The sequence below is a fragment of the Hylobates moloch genome, unplaced genomic scaffold (genome assembly GCF_009828535.3).
Source record: "Hylobates moloch isolate HMO894 unplaced genomic scaffold, HMol_V3 SCAFFOLD_3, whole genome shotgun sequence".
Lineage (NCBI taxonomy): Eukaryota > Metazoa > Chordata > Mammalia > Primates > Hylobatidae > Hylobates > Hylobates moloch.
The window spans coordinates 70,365,562-70,392,481 of record NW_026652278.1 but is presented as its reverse complement, the minus strand read 5'-3'; the positions used below and the strand labels follow the sequence as shown (position 1 = coordinate 70,392,481).

The 26,920-nt window shown below is 42.2% G+C and overlaps 1 protein-coding gene across 1 annotated transcript in view; it reads right to left on the bottom strand.

The window, feature by feature from the left end:
- LRMDA (leucine rich melanocyte differentiation associated) overlaps positions 1-10,152 on the bottom strand; it is a 767,717-nt gene extending 757,565 nt beyond the window's left edge. The window contains exon 1 of the mRNA XM_032140809.2: positions 9,891-10,152. Within this exon, the coding sequence (XP_031996700.1) occupies positions 9,891-9,937 (47 nt within the window). The 5' untranslated portion in view covers positions 9,938-10,152. The remainder of the gene's footprint in view (positions 1-9,890) is intronic.
- Positions 10,153-26,920: the final 16,768 nt, after the last annotated feature.

The following is a 26,920-nucleotide window of genomic DNA, read 5'->3' as shown; positions in this document are numbered from 1 at the left end:
AAAGAGCCGGGCACATCATACTGTTTCTGAATGCTATCCCTTTGCTCCTGTGGATTTCCCTGTGTGGAATACTCTCTCCTATTATTCTCACCCTTTAAGACTCAGGACAGTCATTCTCTTGTCCACAGAGCCTTCCGTGACCACCAGCTTGCTATTGCACCAGACCCAAACTATCAAAATACCCCAACCGCTGCTATCATACCGGAACCAAAGTACCAAGCTACAGGACTTCACCCTGTCAGGTGAAGTGCTAACTTATATAGCACTCACCAGGTGCCAGGCAGTTTTTTAAGCACTTTTCATATATCAACTCATTTAGTCCTCATAACAACCTACAAGCAGATATTATTACTATTTTTTCTTTTGTGGATAAGGACACAGAGGCATATGAACATTAATTAATTTGTGTAAGTTCCCATAAGTGATAAGCTGCAAAGCAGGGCTATGACCCCAGGCTGGCTGGTGGGCTCTGAGGCATACTCTTAAATCACCCTGCTGTTCGCCACTGCAGGCATACAGATCTGTTTCCCTTTGGGAATGTAAGGTGTTCAATGGTTAAAAAAAATACACCAGCCGGGCATGCTGGCTCACACCTGTAATCCCAGCACTTTGGGAGGCCAAGGTGGGTGGATCACGAGGTCAGGAGATCGAGACAAGCCTGGCCATCATGGTGAAACCCCATCTCTACTAAAAATACAAAAATTAGCCAGGCGTGGTGGCGTGCACCTGTAATCCCAGCTACTCAGGAGGCTGAGGCAGGGGAATCACTTGAACCCGGGAGGCGGAGGTTGCAGTGAGTCAAGATCACACCACTGCACTCCAGCCTGGGTGACAGAGTGAGACTCCATCTCAAACAAACAAACAAAAAAACACCAGTACCTCATTTCTTTCTGTAACCCCAAGGCCTGGAACATAGTCATTTAGGCAATAGCAGCTGCTCAACTGGGGTTAGTTCGGATAAAATAAGTAAGATCCTGGGGCCAGGTGCGGTGGTTCATGCCTGCAGCACTTTGGGAGGCTGAGGTGGGGGGATCAGGAGATGGAGACCATCCTGGCTAACACGGTGAAACCCCGTCTCTACTAAAAACACAAAAAATTAGCTGGGCATGGTGGCGGGTGCCTGTAGTCCCAGCTACTCAGGAGGCTGAGGCAGGAGAATGGCGTGAACCCAGGAGGTGGAGCTTGCAGTAAGCTGAGATCGCACCACTGCACTCCAGCCTGGGCAACAGAGCGAGACTCTGTCTCAAAAAAAAAAAAAAAAAAAAAGATCCTGGAATCCCAAAATCAACTTTTCACTAAACGAAGTCCCCTTGACGAGTGACATTTAGGAAGTGGTCAGATCATTACCATATATATACCTTTTTCCTGAATCCCAGCCCTTTCTCCAGGGCTGATGACAAACCTGGTAATGGAGAGGCCAGAAGGGCCTGAATTATTAGAAAGATCCTTAGAAAATAAGCTACTGTAAGTTGGGACAAGCATAACCAATCATTCTGAAATGTTTAGAAAATCCTGAATATCTGGGAGTGTGAGAATTTGACTTTTCTGTGGAGAAAACAGCACAAAGTTTTCCTAAAAGATTTTCTCCCTCACATAATTATGCTTTAAATTGTTAATAGGTATAATTATGGAAGATGGCATTGTTGTGCTTGTAATTTTTCCTGTTCCCCTTGGTATTTATTGATGATAAATGGCTTTATTAAAAAATAATGATAATTTCCTTGTTTGGTTGTATATCAATATAGTTTCAGTTTTTCTTTATTACTGCTTATGGAATTTTATGGATTGCCAACATTTAGTTCTTTTATTGGTTTATATTCTCGTGATGGTATAACAAGGGGGTGGAATTAACAATAATTTTATCCCTTCATTTCCTGACCCTCCCAACCCCACCCCAACTCTTTTAAGAAAGCACTCTTGTGCACTATTCACAGGCGGCTACAGGAGGGTATAATTTTTACTATTACATAATTAGAACAATTAGCTGCATACTCAAAAACTCTCCTCTAAAGGCCAGTGCCTCACCAAACAGTGGAAAGTGGGATGCTCTGTCCCCGCCCTGCACTGCACAGAATTAGCCCCCATAGCTTGGAATGAAGCCCCTTCTGCTGAGACCAGAGTTTTAAACCTGTTACGTTAACTGCAAGATGATCAAATAGGCAAATAGTTGATCTCAGTGTTCCCCAGAAGAAAACCCCATTTGGTTTAAGAAATATTTGCAAGAACGATTACAACGAAAGCCACCTTCCCCACAGAGGATATTGCAGTTCTTAGATAGCTTGTCTCAAAGTAACTCCTCTTGGACCTGGTTTCAGTTTTCTCTGGAGACTCACAGCCCTTGAAATGCTAAGAAGACTACATATCTTTTTGTTTATCAACAGCCCTCCACTGGGGAATAGACTGGTTCACGTTCTCCACAAAACATATGCCAAATAGGATCAATCACCCAAATATAAGTTGTCCATGATTCTTTGAAAACTGCTTTTGGTTTTCATAAGAAAGTGAAGTCCGAGCTTAGTACCAAGAAGAGGAGCAGCATAAGCTCTTGTGATACTTTACGTTTAGGTCATACAGTTAGGAAGGAGAGGAATACAAGGAAAAGAACATCACATTTGGACTCAGATCCCATCTGTCCAACCTGGGGTCATGTTCTTAGCTTCTTGGAATCCCACCTCTTTCCACAAAAATAATTTTAGCAACATCTGCAATTCAGGCTTGTTGCAAGGACTCAATGGGTTAAATGTCCAGCACATAATTGTTGTTTACTTTATATCATCTAATTTTCCTTTCTTCTAGACCAGTAGTTCTCAACTGGGAGTGATTCTGCCCTCCACCCAGAGACATTTAGCAAGGTCTGGAGACACTTTTTGTGATCATAACTTGAGGAGGGCCATGCAACTGGCACCTAGTGGGTAGCTAAGGATGTGGCTCAATACCCTACAATGCAGAGGACGGCCCCCACAACACAGAATTATCCTGCCAAAAATGTCAATAGGGCCAAGATTAAGAAACCTTGTTCTAGACTAGTGTTAAAATAATTCTTTCATTGTGATTGTTTCTTCTCCATAGCTTCTGCCTCTTTAAGTGAGCAAAGATATACTGAAAATCTACCTGTTCAAAGTTCTGTGCTAGGCATATCCTTAACCATCTCATATATTTGGTTGCCTGCTGCCATTTTCCCAAAGCAATTCGCATCTTCAATTATTGTCCATCCCTATGAATATCAAGCCTCAGCTTCTCTTTTCTTCTCTATGCTGCTTTCAGAGGTCCTGAGATCAGACATGCTGTGTGTCAGAGCAAAGATCCGTGTTAATCAACAATTCCAAATATAGCAACAGCAGTTTGAAAATCAAAGAATGGGCCTTGGGGACATCAATATTTGCATGTTCATGATAAATACTTAACTACACATCTGTGCAATGTTCAATATAGTTGGGAGAGAAAAAGAGCATTTATGTTGATTTCTGTCAAGTTCCACAACTAAAGGATCTGATATGCTAAAGAAACATAACTGAATTGTCATAAAGATGATTTTAAATATATTTGTCATATAGACTTATGAATTAGCGACATTCCTGGTTTACTCTGGGATTTTTCTAACCATCAATTAGCTTACACACCTACTCCTAGGGTCAGTGAAATGAATAATTTTCCAGTTTGAACATTAAACATCCATTGCTTTCCTATCTGAATCTGCTCATCTCTACAACTCATATTGACCCTATATGTAATGTTCAAGGCCCAGTTTCATGTTTTCATTCTTCTCACTGTATGTTGCACACATGTGTATCTTTCCATGAGCAGAAGCCCCTGCTAACTATTTACTGTGGGTTTACAACCTGCCAGGCTCTGCTGTAAGTGCTATGTAGTCACAATCTCATTTTATCCTCACAAAACCCTACACGGGCAGATGGTATCCCCCACTCTCATTTTACATGGAAAAAAACATTGACACTTACAGAGGTTAAGTAAGTTGGCCAAAGTCACACAGCTAGAAGTGTCTGAGTGTTCACACCCTGTATGTGTGATTCCAAAATCCATGCTCATCACCACTACACTACATTAGGAGGAAACAGATCAGACATCTGGTGAGTGTTCTTTAAAAAGAGTTAAGCAGAGGGCACATACCCTTTGACCTAGCAAATCTACCTCAAAGAAGCTGTTGTCCACAAATGCTGGTTCATGTGCAGAAACACAAATGTAAAACTATGTTGACTATTGCATAACTTGAAAAGGAGACAAGAGTTAACAACCTAAACAGGGGAAGCAGATCCAGTCTATGGAATACAAAGTGGGGAGAATGTAGCAAAGAGTGTTTTCTTCTTAATTATCACTTTCCCTTCTTCTTTAGTAAAAGGACTGTGATTTTATTCTGTGTGGCAATGCACCAGGTTAAAAATTACACTCCCTTGCCTGTCCTACAGCCAGGAACAGCTGTGTCTCGTAAATGGTTAACAAACAGCTCTCTCTTACACCATTTTCTCTTGTGTAAAAACTATGGCCAATTTCAAGCTACCAAACTCAAGTCAACGGGCTTGCAAAAACTCTGGTGAGTGTAACAATTGGCATTCATAACCTAGGGTGAGCTGGCTTTAGCACATGACTGGCTAGTGCTGAGCAATGTAAACAAATTAGTCCCTGCATAAAAATGGGAAGGACAACTAGCTACCATGTGCTTTTTCTTTTCCTCTCCCCTTCTTCTTCCTTCCTGCTTAAAACTTGGATGATATGACTGGAACTCCAGCAGTTACCTTATGTCATGAAGTATCTTAGAAAATGAAAGCCACAGCTAAGGATGTTGATACAGAAAGACAGGAGAAGCCTTGTCTCTGTTGATCTCAGGAAGCTAACACAAGAAGCTGGATCTGCTCCTTTTTGTAAAAGAAACTAAAACTCCCATTTTAAGCCACTGTTATTTTGATTTTCTTGTTTCTGAGACAGAGTCTCGCTCTGTTGCCAGGCTGGAGTGCAGTGGCACAATCTCAGCTCACTGCAACCTCCGCCTCCCGGGTTCAAGCAATTCTCCTGCCTCAGCCTCCCAAGTAGCTGGGATTACAGGCACCCGCCACCACGCCCAGCTAATTTTTGTATTTTTTTTTTTTTTTTGAGATGGAGTCTCACTCTGTTGCCCAGGCTGGAGTGCAGTGGCGCGATCTCAGCTCACCACAAGCTCCTCCTCCCAGGTTCATGCCATTCTCCTGCCTCAGCCTCCCAAGTAGCTGGGACTACAGGTGCCCACCACCATGCCCGGCTAATTTTTTGTATTTTTAGTAGAAATAGGGTTTCATCGTGTTAGCCAGGATGGTCTCGATATTTTGACCTTGTGATCCTCCCTCTTCAGCCTCCCAAAGTGCTGGGATTACAGGCGCAAGCCACCTCGCCCACCCGTTATTTTGGTTTTCTATTACACACTACTTAAAACAGAGACCTTCAGACTTTGCTACAACATCTCTATTACTTGTATCTGTTATAATAAAAATGTTTTATTCCAGTATTGTTTATAAAACTTAAAAGGCAAAGATGTTTAAGGGTCAAGGGGTTGGGCCCTTGATTTTGGCAACAGTATCACGAGGGCAGGGGGTCTGGAGGAGACACAGAAATGGCAGGCCTAGCACACAAATCCTCACTGTGGGTATGTCCTGACAGTGAAAGGGACAGACTGGAATCCAACCAAGTTCACCAACTGCCAAAAAGATTTCTGGCCAAATAAGATTCAGTCGCCTCCTGAGATAAGCCTTCGGTGAAACATACTATCAGGGAGAGCTGCAAACAGCAACCTGGTTAAGTCCTTGGGGACAGCACAGACAAATCCAGTGGGGGCTTCATTCACATTCCCCAAGGTGGTCATAAACACTACACTGAGAGTGACACACTGTAAAATCAATTGTGTGATTCCTCTGCCTTTCCTTACACAAAATTACTGCCAAGTCCATTTAGGATTCATCCTTGTGGACCAGGTCAAGTCACTAGGTTTTTAGTACAACCTGTGTGCCCCAAAGTAGTGTGTGTGCTATGGAAGAGATATTAAGCATAGGTCCCTATTCTTAAAGGTGCTGTAGCCTAAAAGGAAAATGAATTACACGTAGAAAAAAATATCTAGAGAACCACTATCTATGTTCAAGCATTGGATGCATAGTCAAACCTTGATGTTTACGAATTCAGAGAAGAAAAACAAAATTCTTCCTGGAAAGAAGAAAAACTGCACAGAGAATATGGTCAGGAAGACACGGGTCTTCAGCCAGGCCCTGAAGAATAGATACCATTTGAATCAGAAAAAAATCAGAAAGAATATATTCCATATAGGAAAACGGCACACAATTGGTACTAAACCAACATATTTCCAATGAACAATAAAAACAGTAAAGAGAAGAAAACTAGAGAGGGGAAAGGATAATACTGGACAGTCATGAGTATTAAGCTTGAAAATGAAAAGTGGAAATTGCTCATTTTTCCTTTGAAAAATGCATCAATAAATATTAGCTAGATACCATTTAGGTGCTTGGATACTTGTTCTGGAGCCCCAAATACCCAACTGTTGGCTCCTGGACAATGGGGAGCACCTAAAGGCTGAGCAATGGACTCCACCTACTCATTGGAATTGATGGAAACCCACACTTTTCACACCACCCCAAATGGGAAGCTGTTATGAGGAGAAGCAGCCCAGATTTTTCTAGGCCTCATCTGCTCATAACTGAAAAACGTAATAACCAACTTGGGGGTAATGAGGCTGCCCCTTGGGCTAAGATATCTCTTTTCCAGCATATCGCATGCAGTGAAATTGAGTCCACTTTGTGTCCCCCTCACAATGTCTAGTGGGCCTTGAACACAGCATGTGCCCGATAAATATTTGTTTGTGAATTCTACTCATTATGTGAAAAGGCCCAAGCAGGGTCCAAGCTAGGGTTGGTCAGTTGTCCAAGGTGCCAGAGAATCATAACTTAAGGCTAAGTCCATGACATGTGTTCTCCGGGAGGTGGTGGCAGATTTTTCAAAATGTTGATAAAATCAAAGGCAGGGGTACTGGTATTTAACACAGAAAGCAGCACTGGCTTTAAGTTAATGTTTCATATCCAATAAAGAAGGCTAAATATCTATCGTTTTGATAGATTGCTATAAATGAAACATTAGTGGGGCTCTTAAATACCTTGTTTCAGATCTTCATTACCTGAAATTAATCTTGAGCAGAATATCACACCCAATGTGGACTCCATTAAGTAGCCAGTTAGATAACACAGGCTATGCTTTATCTAATAAGGATGGAATCAGGAATGAATCTAACAGCACAATTTTACCACTCCTGCGGCCCAAGAGCATTGCAAGCCAGAACGGCAGAGAATGTTTTCCAGAAATTCTCAAATATAGCCATCATGCCCCCGCAGGAGGACAGCTTCACAGTCTCTTCTCAAAAGCAGCCTGGTGACCATGCTCAGTGTTCAGTGTGGCATTACCATAGGGTGGAGACTGGCGAGGTCTTACATCTCCACCCTGGGCTCACCTGGGAATTGGGAGAGCTTTGCTGCTTCCACACCCCTTCAAGGACTTCCACAGAACCATTAGTTTTGGTGAAGGTTTATCTGGAATTGTCTTCTGCCAACTTCCCTCATTATGCAGAAGGAGACCAAAAGTTCAAAATAGCATAAATTCAGAAGACAAGGAAGGAGAGGGGCACAAAGCTCACATACAACCAATCAGCTGAGCTAAAAGCAAGTTGAGGAAAACAAATGCACATCTCTAAGAATGGAGAGAATGCAAATCTCCAATAATCTCCAGGAATCCACACAGTTGCATGCCACATGCATGTTACAGAGGCTTCTGCGCGTCCATGCCACACGCCCACAAGCAGCGATTGACGTGGACTTTACCATTACAGAAGGCGCATGGAGAATCTGGCTAGAGAAGACTATGTTCCTTTAACCTTCACATTCAACACAGCAAGTAAAGGCTATTTACCCGAAGACCTACAAAACCTATTTGCTACAATATGGATGTTTTTAGAATCATCCTAGCTCAAAATTCCTCCAGCAGGCAAGTTTCTCCAAAATGAAACAAGTATTTCACTCCAGTATACCATTATCATGCATTTCTATATCTAAATATGTTTCTTCCTTTGAGACTTTTGACCCACTTGAATTTCAGCATTATCTACCTTTCTTTCTTTCTTTCCTTTCTTTCTCTCTCTCTCTCTCTCTTTCTTTCTTTCTTTCTTTCTTCTGAGATGGAGTCTTGCTCTGTCACCAGGCTGTAGTGCAGTGGCGCAATCTCTGCTCACTGCAAGCTCCGCCTCCCGGGTTCACGCCATTCTCCTGCCTCAGCCTCCAGAGTAGCTGAGACTACAGGCACCCACCACCAAGCCCGGCTAATTTTTTGTATTTTTAGTAGAGACAGGGTTTCACTGTGTTAGCCAGGATGATCTCAATCTCCTGACCTCGTGACCCGCCCGCCTCGGCCTCCCAAAGTGCTGGAATTACAGGCATGAGCCACCGCACCCGGCCAGCATTATCTACTTTTCTTAACCAACTAACCATTCATAGTAATCATGGTTAACATGTACATACCAGGTACTCTTTTACATGCTTTGTTTTGTATATACTAATTCAATCATCCTAACAACACTGTAAGATAACCCTATTATTATCCCCATCTTACAGGTGAGGAAAGAAGCTCAGGGAGGCAATTAGCTCTCTTACCTGCAGTCACATAGCCATCAAGTGGAAGATCTGGGATCTGAACTGGGCCATCTGGCTCCACTAGTCCTACTTTTAATCCCAGCACTATATTGCATTGGTTTCACTTGTTCACTCCAGAGTTTAATAATATGAACCCAGACACATAATCTAGAGTGTAATGGTAAGAAAAACCAAGTGTCCTTGGCCACATTTCTCTCCCATTCCTTCCATGTCATTCCCTATTTTCAGTATTCAGCAATTAGGTATTCCTTCTGCCCTGCTGAAATATGTTTTTGACATAAAAATGGCCATAAGATATTCCAGCAAATACAGAATGACCCAAACCAGGCAATGTATTATTTATTTTGACCATGAGGGCATATCCTTAATCTTGACATCTTGGCTGGTTTGGGGCATTTCACTTGATAAAGAAAGGGAGGAGATGAACATTTATTGAGCACTTGCTCACCATGTCCCAGGTAATGTGCCTGGTGCTTTCACCTAGATTGCTCTGTTTAATACCAAAAGCAAACCCACCCAAGGTAACTAATGAAATCCCATTTTTAGAGACAAATAAACAGACTCAAAAAGGTTAATACTTACATCATGGTCAAGGAGACTCACTTCGGAGGGATGGCAGGTGGATTCAAGCCTAAGCCTCATCTAAAGCTGAGGCTATTTCTACAACAGCATGCTAGGTAGTAGATACCCTATCCTATAAAACCAGAAACCATTCTCAGACTTTTTTTTTTTTTTTTTTTGCCTCTGAGCAGTAAGTCTTTACAGATTTACTGGTTGTTAAATGCTACTGACTCTAGCTAATTCCCAAATTAACTAGATTCCTTTTGGAGCTTGTAAAATGTGCTACACACTCAACTTCCGAATTTAGCATGCAAGATGATGACCACAGCAGTAAGAATGGTGCAACTTTCTTGTTAGAACAATGCATGCCTAAAAGCCTCCTTTTAATTTCTACCTTCTTTTATGAGGACTATGTGATCGAGGACACACCTAGGATACTGCATATTAATTTCAACACAGCTAATACCCAAAATGTCCCACCAATTTACTCTTCACTGACAATGTTAAAAGAAAATGATTTATGCAGATCAATCATCTCGCTCATCAAGTCCTACCCTGACAGCCAGCCTTCATCATTGCTATTTAAAAGGCACTGCTGACAGAAAAGACCGACTCTTTGATTAAGGGCCCTGTCTGGCTAACCTTTTATTTGAAGAATGATTGCTGCTGAGTGACAAATACTTTTCCATTCATTTCAAGGCAAAGATATTGACATTCAAATTCTTGATGGCTACACTGAGCAGATGCCACTGTTGGCAAGAGGCATGAGAGCAACAGCAGGTACTCCACGGCTTTGGGGGCAAGGGAAAAAGAATAAAACTAAAACACATGCAGGCCGGCGCTGGCTAAAGATTCTCAACAAGTAAAAGTTGTGGGTCTCTCAGCCAGATCCTCTTTCTTCAACAGTCAGCAAAGGGCATCTGCTTGCAGTTTTGCCCCAGTCTCCTTCTCACAAGTGCCTAGCTTTATGTTGACTCTACTTGGAACTGCACCGGCAGTGAGGACTAGAAGTCAAAAGGAGCTCAGAACATGCCATTCCCAACCCAAGGGAAAAACATCTCTCTGTCCGGAATCGGAGCATCCCAGCCGACCTCAGGCTGAAAGTACCGGCCTCCTTTCCGCTTCACAGGATGTGAAGTGACTAAATATAAAGTGGAAGAAGCCGGTGAAAAATCACCCATAAAAAACAAAACAGAAATATTCCATCCCATCTGCTAAAGAGGAAGAAGAAAAAATAATAATAAAGGAAGAGGTAAGATTGACAAATAGAGTTAGCAAAAAAGACAAACTGAGCTTATTTTAAAAAGGTGGTTTTTCTAATTCATTTCAGGTGAATTTAGACCTTGGTCAGCATCACACACACACACAAACACTGCAGTCACATTCTCACAGCAGGATTATTTTGCTTGTTTTTATTTCTTAAATGAAAAATATTACCTTAAAGGAAAGTGAGAAAATTATGGATTAAGGGAGGCTATGTGTGACAAAGGCCATCACAAAGCCCTCAAGATTAATCATTTCCAGGAACAAAATGAAAATACCTCAGCAGGTCATCAACAATTCCTTTTAAATCTTGCCGAGATGCAATGTTGGGTCTCATATGCTTCACAAAGGAAAGGGTATCGGAAAAGCTGTGGCTGTGATCCTCGAACACATTCCCCACAGAGGGAGAGGCAGGAGATAGCCAAGACACAGCCAGAACCTTCTCCCCATCACCCCAGGGCCAAACAGGTGACCAGGGCTTCAGAGAGAGAGAAAACCTGAGTGTGAATCCAATCTCTACTACTCATCAGCTGGGGGATTTGAAACAAGTTACCACCTCAATCCTCTGTGATCTCATCTGCAAAATGGGAGTGGTGAGATTGACCTTGCAGAATTAGTTATGAATATTAACGAATAGAAATTAAATAAAGCAACTTTCCCTTACCTAAACCTATTTTTTCCTTCTTTCTTCTCCTCTTCTCCTCTTTGCTCACTAGTTTGCATGTGAATCGAATCATCCATGAGGGGTATCAGCAAAAAGATTTACAGTTATAGCCCCGCTTCCCTCACTGTGTTACAATGAGAACAAATAAGATAATGTTTGCATTAAAGCACTTTATAAATCTTAAATCAATACAGAAATGTTTGCTGTTGTTATTGTTGTTCTCCACAAACGGTATACTCTAACCCATTTTGATCTTTTTCCTCATTTATTTCTCCCATCTATATTTCTCAAGGTGAATAATAAATCAATAACCAATTAATTAATCAATAATCATAATATCATCTCCATTCCTGAGAACTACTAGTGGTTGTTTCTGCAGCTGTCTGAAAGGAGTCCCTGGGAGAAATGATGTTTCTTCTATAACAAAAATGTATAGGAGGTTATTATGAGCCAGGCATTGGGACAAGGAGGTGAATGAAAAATGCAAAATTCAGTCAAGTGGAGCAAACAGACAAATAAAGAAATGATTTCAATATTGCTGCACCATATAAGTTAAATACAAAGGCCAATGAGGAGGTCAATGAGGAAAGGTATGACCACCTGGGGCAATCAGGGGAGATTCTGCTACAGTGATATCAAGGCAAGTCCTCACAAGGTGGAAAAGGAAGAGTGGGTCACTTAGGAGAAAGAGGATGCCAGGTGCAAAGGCATGGAGGCTCGAGACAGATCACCATGCTCTGGCAGGGACAAGGGGGAAGTTCCAATCATACCAAAGAGTTAAGACTTATTCCTTTAGGTAATGGCAAGTTTGAGCTTGAAATTGCTATCATATAGCCTATGGTTTCAAACACGCCCCTGATGAAAGGCAGGACACAACAACACTTGCTGGGTACCCACACAGTGCTAGCAACTGGAGACATAGAGATGAGCAAGACTATCCCGACACACTCCCAGGAAGGGGAGCCAGGGAGACTCGCCTGCTCTCAAGCAACCTCTGAGCAGCTGCCCAGTGAGGGCCAATGAGACCCCACTGGCCCTAGTACCTGTGCCTTCTTGTTTGGCCTCAGAACCTGCACGTCATCCCCAGTCTGTTGGGGTAGGTTCCTGCTTTTTTGCTTGACCCTCCTCTTGCATTTCTATGGACTCTGATGTCAACTATGGATAGCTCACTTTCACCTTCAGAGCCATGTCCTCCAGCTACTGCTGTCCTGCTTTGACCTGCAGTGATCCTGTGGTCTCCCTGATGGCTCCTGAAAGCATCTCTATCAGCAGGGATATCTCTATTCCAGGTCTCTATCCCTTACTCTTGGTACTGTACCCAAAGTACGAGGGTGAACATGTATTCACCAAATCCTGTTTCACTCTCCTTCTCCTGGGCACACAGATGGCAACATTTGACATTCTCCCTTACAGTTGGTTTGAGTTCTAGTCAATATAGCAAACAAGGGATGTGAGTCACTCCCAGGTCTGGCCTTAAAAACATCACAGTACAGATCTCCCATACTAGCTACTATAGCCATGACAATAAACGCAATGACTTAAAACAACAGAAATTTATTCTTTCACTTTTATGGGTACAAGAAATCTAAAATCCGGTGTCAGTAGGGTCACATCCCCTCCAAAGGCCCTAGGGGAGAATCTCTCCCTGGCTCTTCCGATTCCTGGTGGCTCCAGCTTCATCATCTTGCCACAGCATCACTCCAATCTCTTCCTGTCTTCACATGGCCTTCTTCCCTCTGTGTGTCTCTGTGTCTAGATCTCCTCCTTTCTCTTACAAAGTCATCAGTTTTTGGATCTAGGGCCCACTCTAAATCCAATATGATTTCATCTCGAGATCCTTAAGTAATTGTATCTGCAAAGAATCTATTTCCAAATCAGGTCACACTCTTAGGTTCCAGGTGGATATAAATTTGTGGGGGTGGGGGGGTCACTATTCAATTCACTCCCCCTCCCATGCAACCTTGGAGGTCTCATGATCCAGATGGTACAGCCACAAGATGCCAGAGCCTTCATCCAGCCAGATCCCTAAGTCACTACAAGAAGCCAGGCTCCCTCAACACCAACCCTCACTGGGCCTATAAGGTGAGCAAGAAACGAAGCCTTGTGGTGTTAAGCCACTGATATTTCAGGGTTAATTTGTTACAACAGCAGAGCCTAGCCTGGCTTGGCTACCACTCCAAGCATGATGCCCTAGCACTGCAATTCCAATGCTGTTTATGGGCCCAGGGCTAGCATGCAGTATTTTTATTTGGCTTCAGTTTCTGCTCAAAAGCCCTTTTAGGTTGCTCCTGCTGAATGTCCCAGGAATTTCTCCCAGAGCTTTGCTTGGCTTGGACATGACTTCGGGAGGTTTCTTGTTTTTCCTGGGTAGTGTAATTAGGCTTTTGCTGATAATATCACTGTTTTCTCTACTGGTCCCAGAGGAGAATGTGGTGGCCAATGGTAGTTATTTCTTGCTTTTATTGGGGTAGGGGAGAGGGGCGAAAGGGGTCAAATATAAATGTTTTCTAGCTTAATTCACCCAAAACTGAAGTGAGAAAAATAGTAGCTAGTGTCCCTTTCTTACAGAAGTGAAAAGAGCACAAGATTTTAGAGTCATGCTGACTTGGGTAAAAATTTCTCAGCTCTGCAAACTTAATGGCTATGATACTTTAAAATATTCCTTATTATCACAGAACCCTAGCTCTCCTATGTTTACAAAAAAACCGTTTAATACCACCTATTCCAGAGGCCAGCTGGGAGGATTAAATGATACTAGACATACATTTAGCTGGGTGCTCTGATCACAGTCATTCCCACTTAAATGTGAACTTCCCCTATTCCTACAGATAGGCCAATTTATTCCTACTTGGATCCCTTCCCTTCTGGCCCAAGGTAATAGCTAAGTTCTTGTGAAACCATGACCTTCAGCACTGGTCTCAACACTCTCCAAGGCAGAAAGCACTTATGCCTTTTCTCTAGTTCATCCTTTTAGATACTGCTAGTCTATTCCTTGGAAATAGTGACAAGATAGTGAATAAACTGACTAATCTCTTTAACCAGGTGAGTGTTGCTCTTAAATATTTCATGAGAGTTCATTTTGATTTTCCAGTTTCATTGAAAGTTCTCTAAAGGTAGGGGCTATGTCTGATCCTACTTCTGTAAACCCCAGCAGGCAGCACCATGCCAAGCTAACCACAGGTGCCTCCCCCATCCTCATTCATTGACTACAGAGAAAGAAGAGAATGAAAAGTTTCCATGATTAAGACAGGACCTGGCCTGCAATAACATGGATGTTCACAATTAACGGGCAAGTATCAGTGAGCTAGGAATACTCACAGTGCAAGGGGAAGGTGGCAGAAGTTGAAATACTTAAAAAATAGATGGACAAGGCCAGGCATAGTGGCTCATGTCTGTAATCCCAGCACTTTGGGAGGATGAGGTCAGAAGATCACTTGAGGCCAGGCATTCGAGATCATCTTGGCCAACATGGTGGAACCCCGTCCCTACTAAAAATACAAAAATTATCCAGGCATGGTGGTGTGCACCTGTAGTCCCATCTACTGAGGAGGCTGAGGCAGGAGAATCACCAGAACCCGGGAGGCAGAAGTTGCAGTGAGCCAAGATCACGCCACTGCACTCTAGCCTAGGTGACAGAGTGAGACCCTGTCTCAAAAAAAAGAAAGAAAGAAATAGATGGACAAGAGGGAAGATTCATCTCTACCCTGGGGCTAGGGTGGATCTCCCCAGAAATAAATCAGATTATAGTATGTTTACTGTTCCCTCCCCTGCTGGGCCAGTTAAACTTACTCTTATAATTGTGTGAATATATAAATTATGTATTATACATCATACAGCATATACGTACATTATATATAACTATTCACTATCTGTGTTATATATAAATATATATTTTTAGCACCTGCTTTGTGCTGGACACTATCTTATATATTAAGTCACATAGGCTTCATCATGACCACAACATGTGTTCTACTGTTACCACCATCTTACAAGGAGGAAACAAACCCAGAGAACCTTGCCCCAAATCACAGAACTAGTGAGTAGCAAGACCAGGATTCAGATCTCAGCAGCCTGGCTAAGGCCAGCGCTCTTAACCGCTAGACCACAATGCCTCTCAAGTGGGAGTTGGGAGTGAAGTGAAAAAGTAGGTCCCCAGTCAGGAGGGTACCCAGCAGAGGTGGCTCACACACCTAAACAGATTCTGAAGACACAGCCCTTCAACAAAAGCAGCTTCTTGCAGGAGCAGGAGACTGCTCTGCCAGGCACAGATGCCATGGGACAGCTCTGTCTGAGAAAAGAGCTAGTGGCAACCCATCTTAGCAATAACGGGAGCAAGACTGAAGCAGCCCCCAAAAGGCTACCTTTGGTCTGAGATGGGACCAACCCACAATTAACACCCTGAATAGCAGCAGTATGTGATGGCCCAGGGACACACAGCTCTGGGAGATTGAAGACAAAGGAAATGGAAGGGGCTCCGGGGAGGTTCCAGAAAGCCTTGTTGGGTCTGCTTTGAGCCTCACATCTTTAATGTTCAAACTGCTGGGGGCAAGAGACAGCCAGCTTTCCCACCAGCCCTGCACAGCTCAGCAGCCTGTACCCTGCACTTGTTTACCATCACTAAATAAATCATTTCCGTCTCCCCCAGCCTTGGCCCTGCTCCCTTACAAACAGAGTAAACCGGGCTCCCCACTCAAGGTTGCCATCAAAAGCAGAGGGCACCAGCTTTCCCTCCCCAGCTCTGCAGCCCTCATGGGCAATGCCCCCTCCTCCCTCCTTAAGCATATCGGAATGAGCAATATTTGACTGTTGATTCTTTCATCTCTGCAGCTTTGAAAACCTCAAACGTCATATCGGATCTACAACAAAGAGCGGGGACTTCAGGGGTTGACAGCACGGCCATAATTAAAGACAACCATCAGGGAGCTGCCATGTTAAACAATGCCACGTTATAGCTGCTCCAAAACCAACTGTTTACCTTTCAGACATTTCTGTAGAAAGGTTTAAACAGGTGCGGTTTAAATTGTTTTCATAAAAGATATGCAAACAGGAGATAGGAACTTTTCTTCTCTCTAAGACAGGGTAAAATGTACAGCATGCAATTCCCTTGCTAATAGTGTCCAGTTGATTTACTCAGGGGAAACAATCTCTGGTAACTGATACAAATATGGATCCCAAAATAGCACTGAAAATATTACAGGGATACAGCCAAACATGGAATGGGAAATAATCCCCAAATTTCCATCTTAAGTTCCTTCTGGCCCATGAACCTCAGTTTCCCCCTTTGTAAAATAAGAAGGTTGCATTTCAAGCTTATGTTGGTGTGCAGAACTCTTTTTCCAAATCAAGTCCAGTAAATAGAACAGGAAAACCTAGTGGTTTCTGAGATTGGATCAGGGTCCCTTCTTCCTCCAATATGCCCCCAGATGATTTCTGGAACCTTGCGAACTACTGGACTGAATCATCTCTGTGAGTTCTTTCAGGACCCAAATTCTCAAGTTCTCGAGAAAAAAAGCAGCAATAGCATCAGTTGTAAAAGGCTTTCTCCATCATTGGTCCACAATGCTTTCCTCAGTGTTCAGCATCTAAGTGGCACTGAATGAATATGGTTCTGAGTTGATCAATAATAAAGGAAGTTGTAAATAGCTTCTCTGCTTCTCATTGAGTTTGGGGTAAGGTTAATTAATATCAATAGCAAAAGGAAAGAGGCAGATATTAAAGCAAATTATAGTAGCCTCATGGTTTGCTAACGAAACTCCTCAAGCTGGGTATTCATAGCAGGCTCAGTGTCCTGGCCCCCAGGTCTGAGGCAAACAGAGGAGTGTGCTCTCTACACTTTTCTTCTGCCTCACAATCTTAAGCCAGCATCCCCAAGGCCTGCATGCACTTGTCATGTTTCCAGGTCTACCTCTAGGCTGGAGATCTCTGGAGGTTTTGGAGCTCCTTGAAAGTAAGACTGTGCAAAGACAGCCAGGAATATTGCTACTTTGGACAATGCCGTAAGAATTGAGGTGGGAACAAGAAGACTGCTCTGTGGAGCCACCAAGAGATCCCTTTGGAGTAGCTCAAACAGAGACTCCTCATTGGGATGTGGGAGGTTTCCCCACGCACAAGAGCTGCTTACATCCTCATTACATATGACTCACACATGGTCCGGGGGCCACTGGACCAGGATCATACTGTGGTTAAGGCCCCACATGGGACATCATGACTCATTATGTTGACCGCTAGTGGAATTTTCCAATACCTGAGGATACAACACTGTTAGAATCAATGCAATAAGCTGTCACTCATTTCTTTGCAAGCTGAAAACCTATTTATAAGAGGAAGCCGGGCACAGTAGTGCATGCCTGTAGTCCCAGCTACTGGAGAGGTTGATGCAGGAGGATTGCTTGAGCTCAGGAGTTTGAGGCTGTAGTGTGCTGTGGTTGCACCTATGACTAGCTGTTACACTCCAGCCTGGGCAATATAGAAAGACCCTATCTCAACAAAACAGATTTATAAGAGGAAAATCTCCAGTGCTTGTTTGAGTCAGACCAAAAGAATTGCAAAGGCTAAATCTGACCTCTTCCTATAAAAATAACATGGAGAATCCTTGTGTGGACAGGCCTAACCTTCTTGATAGGCCTCTCTCAGTAAGGCTCCACAAAATCTGCAGTGGAAGAACAATCCACTTCTATGAAGGAAAAGTTAATGGCCAGTTGGTTTCAATTGACTAGGACAGAGCTAAGTGAAGGTAGATAAACCACTTCCCGACTGAGGCTAGGCCATGGGATCCTCGCCCACACCTCCCACCACTGATATTATTCTTGAAAGCCTTGTTTCCTTCCAGCCTGGAAAGCTCCATTTTGGAAACGATGACCCTTTATGGAGCGCTTTCATCCCTGCTTAAGTTCTAAAAACCAAAGAGCCAATATGTCTAAGCTGCCCTCACGGATCTGGGAAAACTGCCGTGGGTACATTGTTATTTAGTGGTAATATCTTCTTTAACTTGTTGGTTGTCTTGCTGTTTTCAGAATGAAACCAGATATAAATAAAGCAAAAAAAAAAAAAAAGTGTTTGAGATAGGCTACTGATCACTGGTTTATTTTTTGAGTTGAGAAGCCACACAGTTTTCCAAGCATGGTTACATTATGGTAATATGCTTTGTCATAAATCTACTATATCCTTCTGCTTGTCTGTAAAACAGTCTGCTCCTCATCGTTCTCAACTTGGCCTGCATACAGAACTTTTAACTTAAAATATCTAACAATATGTCATATCCACCAGATACATGACAGCTATTTCTAAGATACATAATATTATTAATTGTTTTTGAATTTAACTGAACTGTTATGAATCCAAAAAGTATAAAAATGACATTTAGCCATCAACAGTTCTTGAAATATTATATACACAAAGAAGAAATACTAACAAGTCCTACAGTATTCATAATTTCAAAATTATACCCTTTGAAGCCAAAATGACATTAAGAGAAACAAAAAGGATGTAAGAACTTAAAAATAAAAATGTAATGCTTGAAAATATTAAACTTGTCTTCAGATAAAAATTAAGTGTGAGATAAATTATTTTTTATGTTTGCAGAACTGTCAAACAATGTGCTGTCTCCTTAAACTATTTAAAGAAATAGGGCTGGAGTGTGTGGAGAGGATCTGGAAGACATAAATGACATTGAGAGGACGAGCAAGAAGACTGACTTCCATTTACTCTGATTCACTTAGAATGTACTGAACACCTACCACGTACTCATACTATGCTGTGTATTATGGCAGATTAAAAGAATGATACAGACTAAGCCTTAAAGGAACTTACAGACTCAATGAGGACATGAGAAACACACAAGATGTGAATATAATGAAGCACAACTACCTTTGATTAAATGCCCAAATAAAAGCTCTGGTAAGTAATGTGAGCATTAGAGCAGGAAGAACTCAACGTGGGCCAGGATAGTTGAGGAAGCTCCATTAAGAGCTAGAATTTCAGCTGGATCTTGAAGACTGACTCATATTCAGAAAGATATAAAGAAGGCCAGAGGGAACTGACAAGAGGGGAGGCAGAGTAAACAATGACCCAAAGGCTGGAACAAATATTACTCACTGGGCAAAGTGTGAGCTGAAATGAGTGAGTGGCCTCACCACAGGCCTAGACCTCAGGTGACCCACAGCTCAAGGATGTGGAAAACATTCATCATTCATCTGTCTCCTTCTTTCCAAATGTTTCTCATAGCCAGCTTCATTGGTATCCCCCAGGGGCTCGGAGTTCTGGGGCTCCCAGTGTCCCCTCTCACCAGACCCACTCCACTGGACCCACACAGGAACTCCCTAGATTCACCACCATGAGTCACAAACCTTCTTCCCCAGCTCCAAGGGCTGTGCTTTCTTTAAGAACCCATCAAATTGCTCAGAACTGGGAGTAGTCAATCCCTTCACCTATTTAACATACTACAATCTTCCCACCACAGCCTCTCTGTGCTAACCTGAAATCAGTGGTTCTCAACCAGGGGTGACTTTGACCCAGAGGGACATTTGGCAATGTCTGGAGACATTTTTAATTGTCACAAAGGGTGTGTTACTGGTACCTAGTGAGTAGAAGCCAGGGATGCTGTTATACATCCTTCAATGTATGGGACAGTCCCCCATAACAAACAATTTTCTACCTAAAATATCAACAGTGGCAAGGTCGCAGTGGAATGAATATAGACATTCATGATACTTTTCTGAACAAATTTATTTTAACAAGATGGAGAACTTTTCTTTTTCTTTTCTATTTTTCTTAAATTTTACTCAGATCCATTCACTTTCAGAAGGTGTACACCCAAATTCCAAGAAGCTTCCCAGGACAAAATAGCCTGATCCATACATCCCTGATTAATCTGCTCCCCCAACACTACCTCCCCAAAAAATACGAATAGTGCCCTGAGGGGCAGGGCACTCTGGCTATGAAATGTGCTCTAGTCCTGCAAATGACCCATATATACCTAAACCTAACTAGAAATGACAGGATATTGAAAGCCAGTACATTTTGTATCTTTTGGGCCCTTCCACAGTCAGACACACTTTAGGTACTTACATTTTAATAGGGTAGAACCTCATTACCCAAATATTTGCTATTTGAGCACTTTCAGTTTTGAATTTGCATAAGGAAACAAAGTCATCATAACTATTCATTAGCGAATTGACCGGTTCCCACTCAAACTTCTCTTCCAAGTAGCATTCATCCCTGATCCTTGTATCAACAATGTAGGCCCATCTGATGGTCAGATGTTACATAAGCCCTGGTGCAAAGCAACTGCAAAATGAAACCGAAACTTCTGCAAAAGATGTGGGGTTTCACAAACTCAACTGAAGTGACAGAGAAATGCTCAAATTACACCCAAAACCATTGATCCTACGCCCTTAGGCCAACTGAAAAAGCAAAAATCAAGTCAATAACAACATTTTATAAGACTGACTTAAATACTGAAGGATTAAGGCTCTCATAAAATTGATAAAGTCCTAATTTTACAAAAATAAACAACTTCAATGATTGCACAATAAAAGCAAACATGAAGTAAAAGATATATGGTGCCAGCGTGTAATTCTGTCATAACACTTATGGAGAAAAATTAAATTAATAGTTGAATTGCTTTTCTGAGAATTAGAGCATAGCTGCAGCGACAACTGAAAATGTTTTTGATACCACATATTTATATCATTTTGGGTTTCAGCTTGCAAGATTAAATTCCAAACTTTTTTTTTTCTAGATTTACTATTACATACTGCTTTCCATGTAAGTTGCTTTGCTTTAGTTGGTCTTTTCCAGTACTAATTGCCTTCCTACCATGGGCCTCCCCCTGAAAATTCTGACCACCCAAAGCAATCACAGAGCTGCAAGATGGGCTGAATCCCTCTCCCAGTCTCAGCTCCTTGCCCTGCTTGCCTTTCCCACACCTGGTGATTCAAGCCCTGTACCACACCCTTCTTCACAAAACCCCCCATCTTTGTCTAACTGCGACACCTGATTCTCAAAAAGTAGGAACTTGAAGGTATAAAGTCTGAAAGCAGAAATAGAAGACACTCTGAGATCCATACTCAAATCTCATCTCTCTCAGAGCAAAATTCCAACTCCTAAGCAGAGCCCATCAGGCCCTGACCAACCTGGCTCCTGCTTCCTGACTTCAACCTCACCTTGAAGCTCTTTCAGCCTCATCACCCCTCTCACTCACCAGCCACACTGACCTCCTCTGGTCCTCAAACTCGCCAGGCTTTTTCACACTTTGCAGCACTGGCAAGGGCGGTGCCCCCTCTCAGGAATGTTCCTCCCCAGGTCTTTTCATTCTGATTCACAAGCCTCAGCATAAATGTCCTCTCTTGCAATGACTTTTCTTACTAGCCTATGTAAAGTGCCCTCAATACTCTACATATACTTAGTAGGTGTTGAAGAACTCTTGGTTAAATGGATGACTAGATAAAAAAAAAAATGCATGGATGGAGGGAAGGAGGGAAGGAGGGAGGGAGTGAACTTGTATAGAGTTAGCCAATATCTGCTGTCAATAGCCATTATCCCCTACGGCCATTTTCCAAGCAATTGTTTCTCTCCCTTGGATCATTTGAGACTGAATCAGTGAATCCAGAGCTAGGCAGGGAAGAGCCTGATTAAGGTCACGGCACCAACCCCCAGGGACAGTTCCCTATCATCCATTTTCTCATGCTTTGTGTCAAGTCTTATTTCCAGCCCCTCCAGTGGCAAGGCGTCTATTACCTCCCCACGGACACGTCTACACACTCGCCCCATTGTGAAATTTGTCCTGATTTTCCCAGCCTAAATTCCTCTCTGCTTAACTTCACCCCATTACTCACAGCTATCTCCCTCTGGACTACAGCAAATGACAACTCTGCAGAATTCACTTTCTCCTCCTGGCTTTCCACAATTTCCCAATTCAGCTCCCTATTCCTTCATGAAATAGAGTGGCATGAGACCTGAGCAAGGAGAGTTTCCACAAATGTTCTGAATTAGAACTTGGTCACCAGCAGCCTCACTTTTCCCACCCATCTCTCTTTCATCCATCATTCTCTTGCCCCACCCCACCCTCGGCCTCCACAAGGCCAATCTGGTTTTATTTTCCAATTACACAATTCTTTTAAAATATAGTTCTGTGCTTGAATATTCACAAAAAGTTTCTGGAAGACAACAAAAGAAGCTGTTAGAGATGGTGGCCTCTGGGAAAAGAACGGCTATAGGGAAGAAGGCTTACCTTTGGCTGACTGTTTAATGCTATTGGCATTTTTAACTGTGTGCATATACAACTTTTTAAAAATTATGGTGAAATACATATTACATAAAATGTATCATAGTAACCACTTTTAAGTATGCAGTTCAGTAGTATTAAGTATATTCATACTGTTGTGCAACCATTACCACCATACATGAAACTTTTTCAACTGAAAGTTTTTAAATTAATTCTTTTTTAAGAGACAGGGTCTCACTCAGACACCCAGGCTGGAGTGCAGTGGTGAGATCAGAACTCAATGTCACTTCAAACTCCCAGGCACAAGGGATCCTCCCGCCTCAGCATTCAGAGTAGCTGGCGCTACACGTGTGTACCACCATGTCCAGCTAATTTTTTTAAATTTTTTGTAAAGATAGTGTCTTGCCATCTTGCCCAGGCTGGTCTCAAACTCCCAGGATCCTCCTTCCTCAGCGATCCTCCTGCCTCAGCCTCCCAAAGTGCTGGGATTATCAGCTTGAACTACCATAACCAGCCTAAAATAATTTTTTTTTTTGAGACAGAGTCTAGCTCTGTCATCCAGGCTGGAGTGTCGTGGTGCAATCTTGGCTCACTGCAACCTCCACCTCACCAGTTCAAGCCCTTTTCGTGCCTCAGCTTCCCATGTAGCTGGGATTATAGACATGTGCCACCACACCAGGCTGATATTTGTATTTTTAGTAGAGATGGGGTTTCACCATATTGGCCACTTCTTGATCAAGCAGCTCCACAAGACAAGAACAGGAATGAGGATGCCATGCCTGGCATGAGCAATTGAAAACAAATAACAATGTTGCTTAGCCAATTTTGATATGTTAAAAATTTTTTAAAATAAGGTAACAGATACTTGATACAAATTTTTAAAATAAGGGGAGAAAACGAATGAAATACAAAAAAATAAAAATAAATAAACACACCTCTACCACCACTCCCACCATACTTATAATAATGACAGATCAAAATAAGTATATATGTTTGCATTCACACATAGAGAACAAGACATCTTAACAAAACAGAATTTTGGCTATCACGGCAGTTTGCGAAAAAATTATTAGCCTTATTACTACAAAAGTAGTTTGAATAGGAGCATTCCAGCTGTTAAATGTGATCATCAGAACACTGCCAATTTTCTCAGCCACATAGTCTTTTTGTGCAGTGCAGAACATGTTGCAATTAAGAGATTTTCACACTTCTTAATAATTCTCAGATTTGGAAGATTTTTCTTGTAGCAATCCAAGTGATAGTATCATTCTCAGCTCCTTTCATGTAATTTTATAACTTGCTGGAAGTGGCAAAGACTGCATATACAAAGATGGTGATTTTGTGTGTCTCCGGTAGCTGTCCTCAGAGTTAAACTTCCCCAATCTGACAGCATGAAGGCTGAAGCAAACCTCTGATTGCAATTTATGAAATCAAAACACTCTCTCGAATCTCACAGGCTTCATAGGACATGTACACTTTGCCCATCTCTGATGGGTTCCAGCTCCCATTATGTCTGACTTCTTGGAGTAAGTGTTCTTTCAACACTGATATCTCATGTCTGAATTGCAGGCACTGGCCAAATCAAGAAAGGCTAGATGTCTGAAACAGGAGATGTCTAGGTGACCAGTTATATTTAGTTATTCAAGAACAACCCTAAAGCATTTTTACTTTGCACCTCAATTATATTTGTTCCAATTCTCTCTCACACACACACAGACTCACATACAATCCCATTGTACTATAACACAGTTGCTTTTTATACTAAAGAACCACAAAGAGCCACCTGGCTATCAGAGTCAAGTACTGTGCCATGATATAACAGTAGTCTTTTCCAGGTTACACAAAGTATATTAATATAACAGAAGTCGGGACTGAAAGACCGCATTTGGAGAAAAGGAACAAGACCTAGAAAAATACCAATGTGTCTGATGCTACCTGGAGACTCAGAAAACGGTGAGTGAGCTGAAATGAAACATAATACCATAGTGAAAAGAATAAAATACTACACTAGGATCTGAAATACTTACATTCAAATGCCAACTACAGTATTCACCAGCTGGCTTTCTTTCCTTAGCTAAGTTATAACCTGAGAGTTCCCTTACCCATAAACATGGGGTGATTGTTACCCATCTGATATACAAGGTTCTTATGGGAATAAAATAGATAATGCACAGCAAAGAAATTACTAAGGACATTTGTAGAATAATGTGTCCCTTTTCTCTCCTATAGAGGTCCTTCCCATAAAGTCCATCAATGAAGGAGAATGGGCTGCCCAAGAATAATGCCAATCCAACTTCTGGGAGTGCTGTGATGCCAGTGCCAGGACAATTAGGTGCCGTACTGGGTTCCCATGGCTGTTACAACAAATGGGCACAAAATTGGTGGCTTAAAACAACAAAAATTAATTTCCCCACAGTCCTGGAGGCTGGAAGTCTGAACTCAGTGCCACTGGAATATATTATCTCCACAGGCTGTAGGACACAATCTGACCCTTGCCCTTTCCAGTTCCTGCTGCCTGCAGCATTCCTTGGCTTGTGGCTGCATCACTACAGTCTCCAAGGCCAGCCCCTTCGCATCTGGTTTATCTTCACATCACTTTCTTTGCTGTATCTGGGTCAAATCTCCTTCTGCCTCTCTCAGAAGGATCTATGTGATTACATTTAGGACCTTCCAAGAGAATCTTTCTAGCCCAAGATCCTTAACTTAATCACATTTGCAAATACACTGCCAGGCTAGGTAACACTTACTGGTTCCAGGGGTTAGGACCTAACCTCTTTTCAGGGGGCATTTTTTAGCCTACCATCAGTACCAAAGACACAAAGTGCATATGTATCAGAAGACCCTAATCAAATAACTTTTTAAAATTTCAAATTATCCCTTGAAGTAGAAATCACATTAAGTTTCCTGGCATAATTTACATTAGCAAATGAATGAATGACAGTCTTCCCGATGACACTAAGACTGCCATTAAATGGACAGGAATTTCACTCAAGGGAAAAAAATCAGAAAGGTTAGCTTCCAAAGATGCATTAGCAGGTAGGTGGGAATCAAGACGCAGTAGGAACAAGGCATTAGAAAACTTATGCAGCTAACAAACATGAAAAAAAGTTCATCATCGCTGGTCATTAGAGAAACGCAAATCAAAACCACAATGAGATACTATCTCACGCCAGTTAGAATGGTGATCATTAAAAAGTCTGGAAACAACAGATGCTGGTGAGGATGTGGAGAAATAGGAACACTTTTACACTGTTGGTGGGAGTGTAAACTAGTTCAACCATTGTGGAAGACAACGTGGCCATTCCTCAAGGATCTAGAACCAGAAATACCATTTGACCCAGCAATCCCATTACTGGGTATATACCCAAAGGATTATAAATCATCCTACTATAAAGACACATGCACACGTATGTTTATTGCAGCACTACTTACAATAGCAAAGACTTGAAACCAACACAAATGCCCATCAATAATAGACTGGATAAAGAAAACATGGTACATGTACACCATGGAATATTATGCAGCCATAAAAAAGAATGAATCCATGTCCTTTGCAGGGACATAGATGAAGCTGGAAACCATCATTCTCAGCAAACTAACACAGGAACAGAAAACCAAACACCGCATGTTCTCATTCATAAATGGGAGTTGAACAAGGAGAACACATGGACACAGGGAGGGTAACATCACACACCAGGGCCTGTCTTGGAGTGGAGGGAAAAGCGAGGGAGAGCATTAGGACAAACACCTAATGCATGTGGGGCTTAAAATCTAGATGATGGGTTGATAGGTACAGCAAACCACCATGACACATGTGTACCTATGTAACAAACCTGCACGTTCAGCACATGTATCCCAGAACTTAAAGTAAAATTTAAAAATTTTTAAAAATAAAACAGGAAATAAATCAATATTTCAGCAAATCTAAAAAAAGAAAGAAAGAAATAGAAAAAAAGAACAGCATGCAAATCCCAGGGAAGGTTTCGGAAGGAAGAAGCAGAAAAACATCCCCCTCATTGCCCACCTCAGTGGAAAGCCATTCCCATGTACAGGCCATGAGGGAAATGAGAAGCTCTGTCTACCAAATGTCATTCTGGGGGTTTATTCTTCCACTCCTCCAACTAATGCTTTTTGAGCATGTATTATGTACCAAGCACTACCCACAGCACTGGGACAGACAAGCAAGCCCATCAGATAAAGATGCTCCCTCTCTGAAAAGCCACATCCTAGTGAGAGTTAAGTCAGTTCAATGCAGCATCTGTTTATAGAGGACCTACTCTGTGCCAGACACTTTGGTGAGTAAGATAAAATAACTTCCTACACTGAACTTACTTTGTAAAAGTAAGTTGGTGATATTTCCAAGAAAGTGGCCTATATGCCCTAAGGTGAACACCCAACCCTCCAAATAATCTATCCAGCCAAAGGTCAGTACAGAAGCCTGAAGCACTTAGAAAAGCCACTCCTTCCAACAGACATTTTTTAGGATAGCGTGTAGTACCTAGAGCCACTGTTCTCCACGCC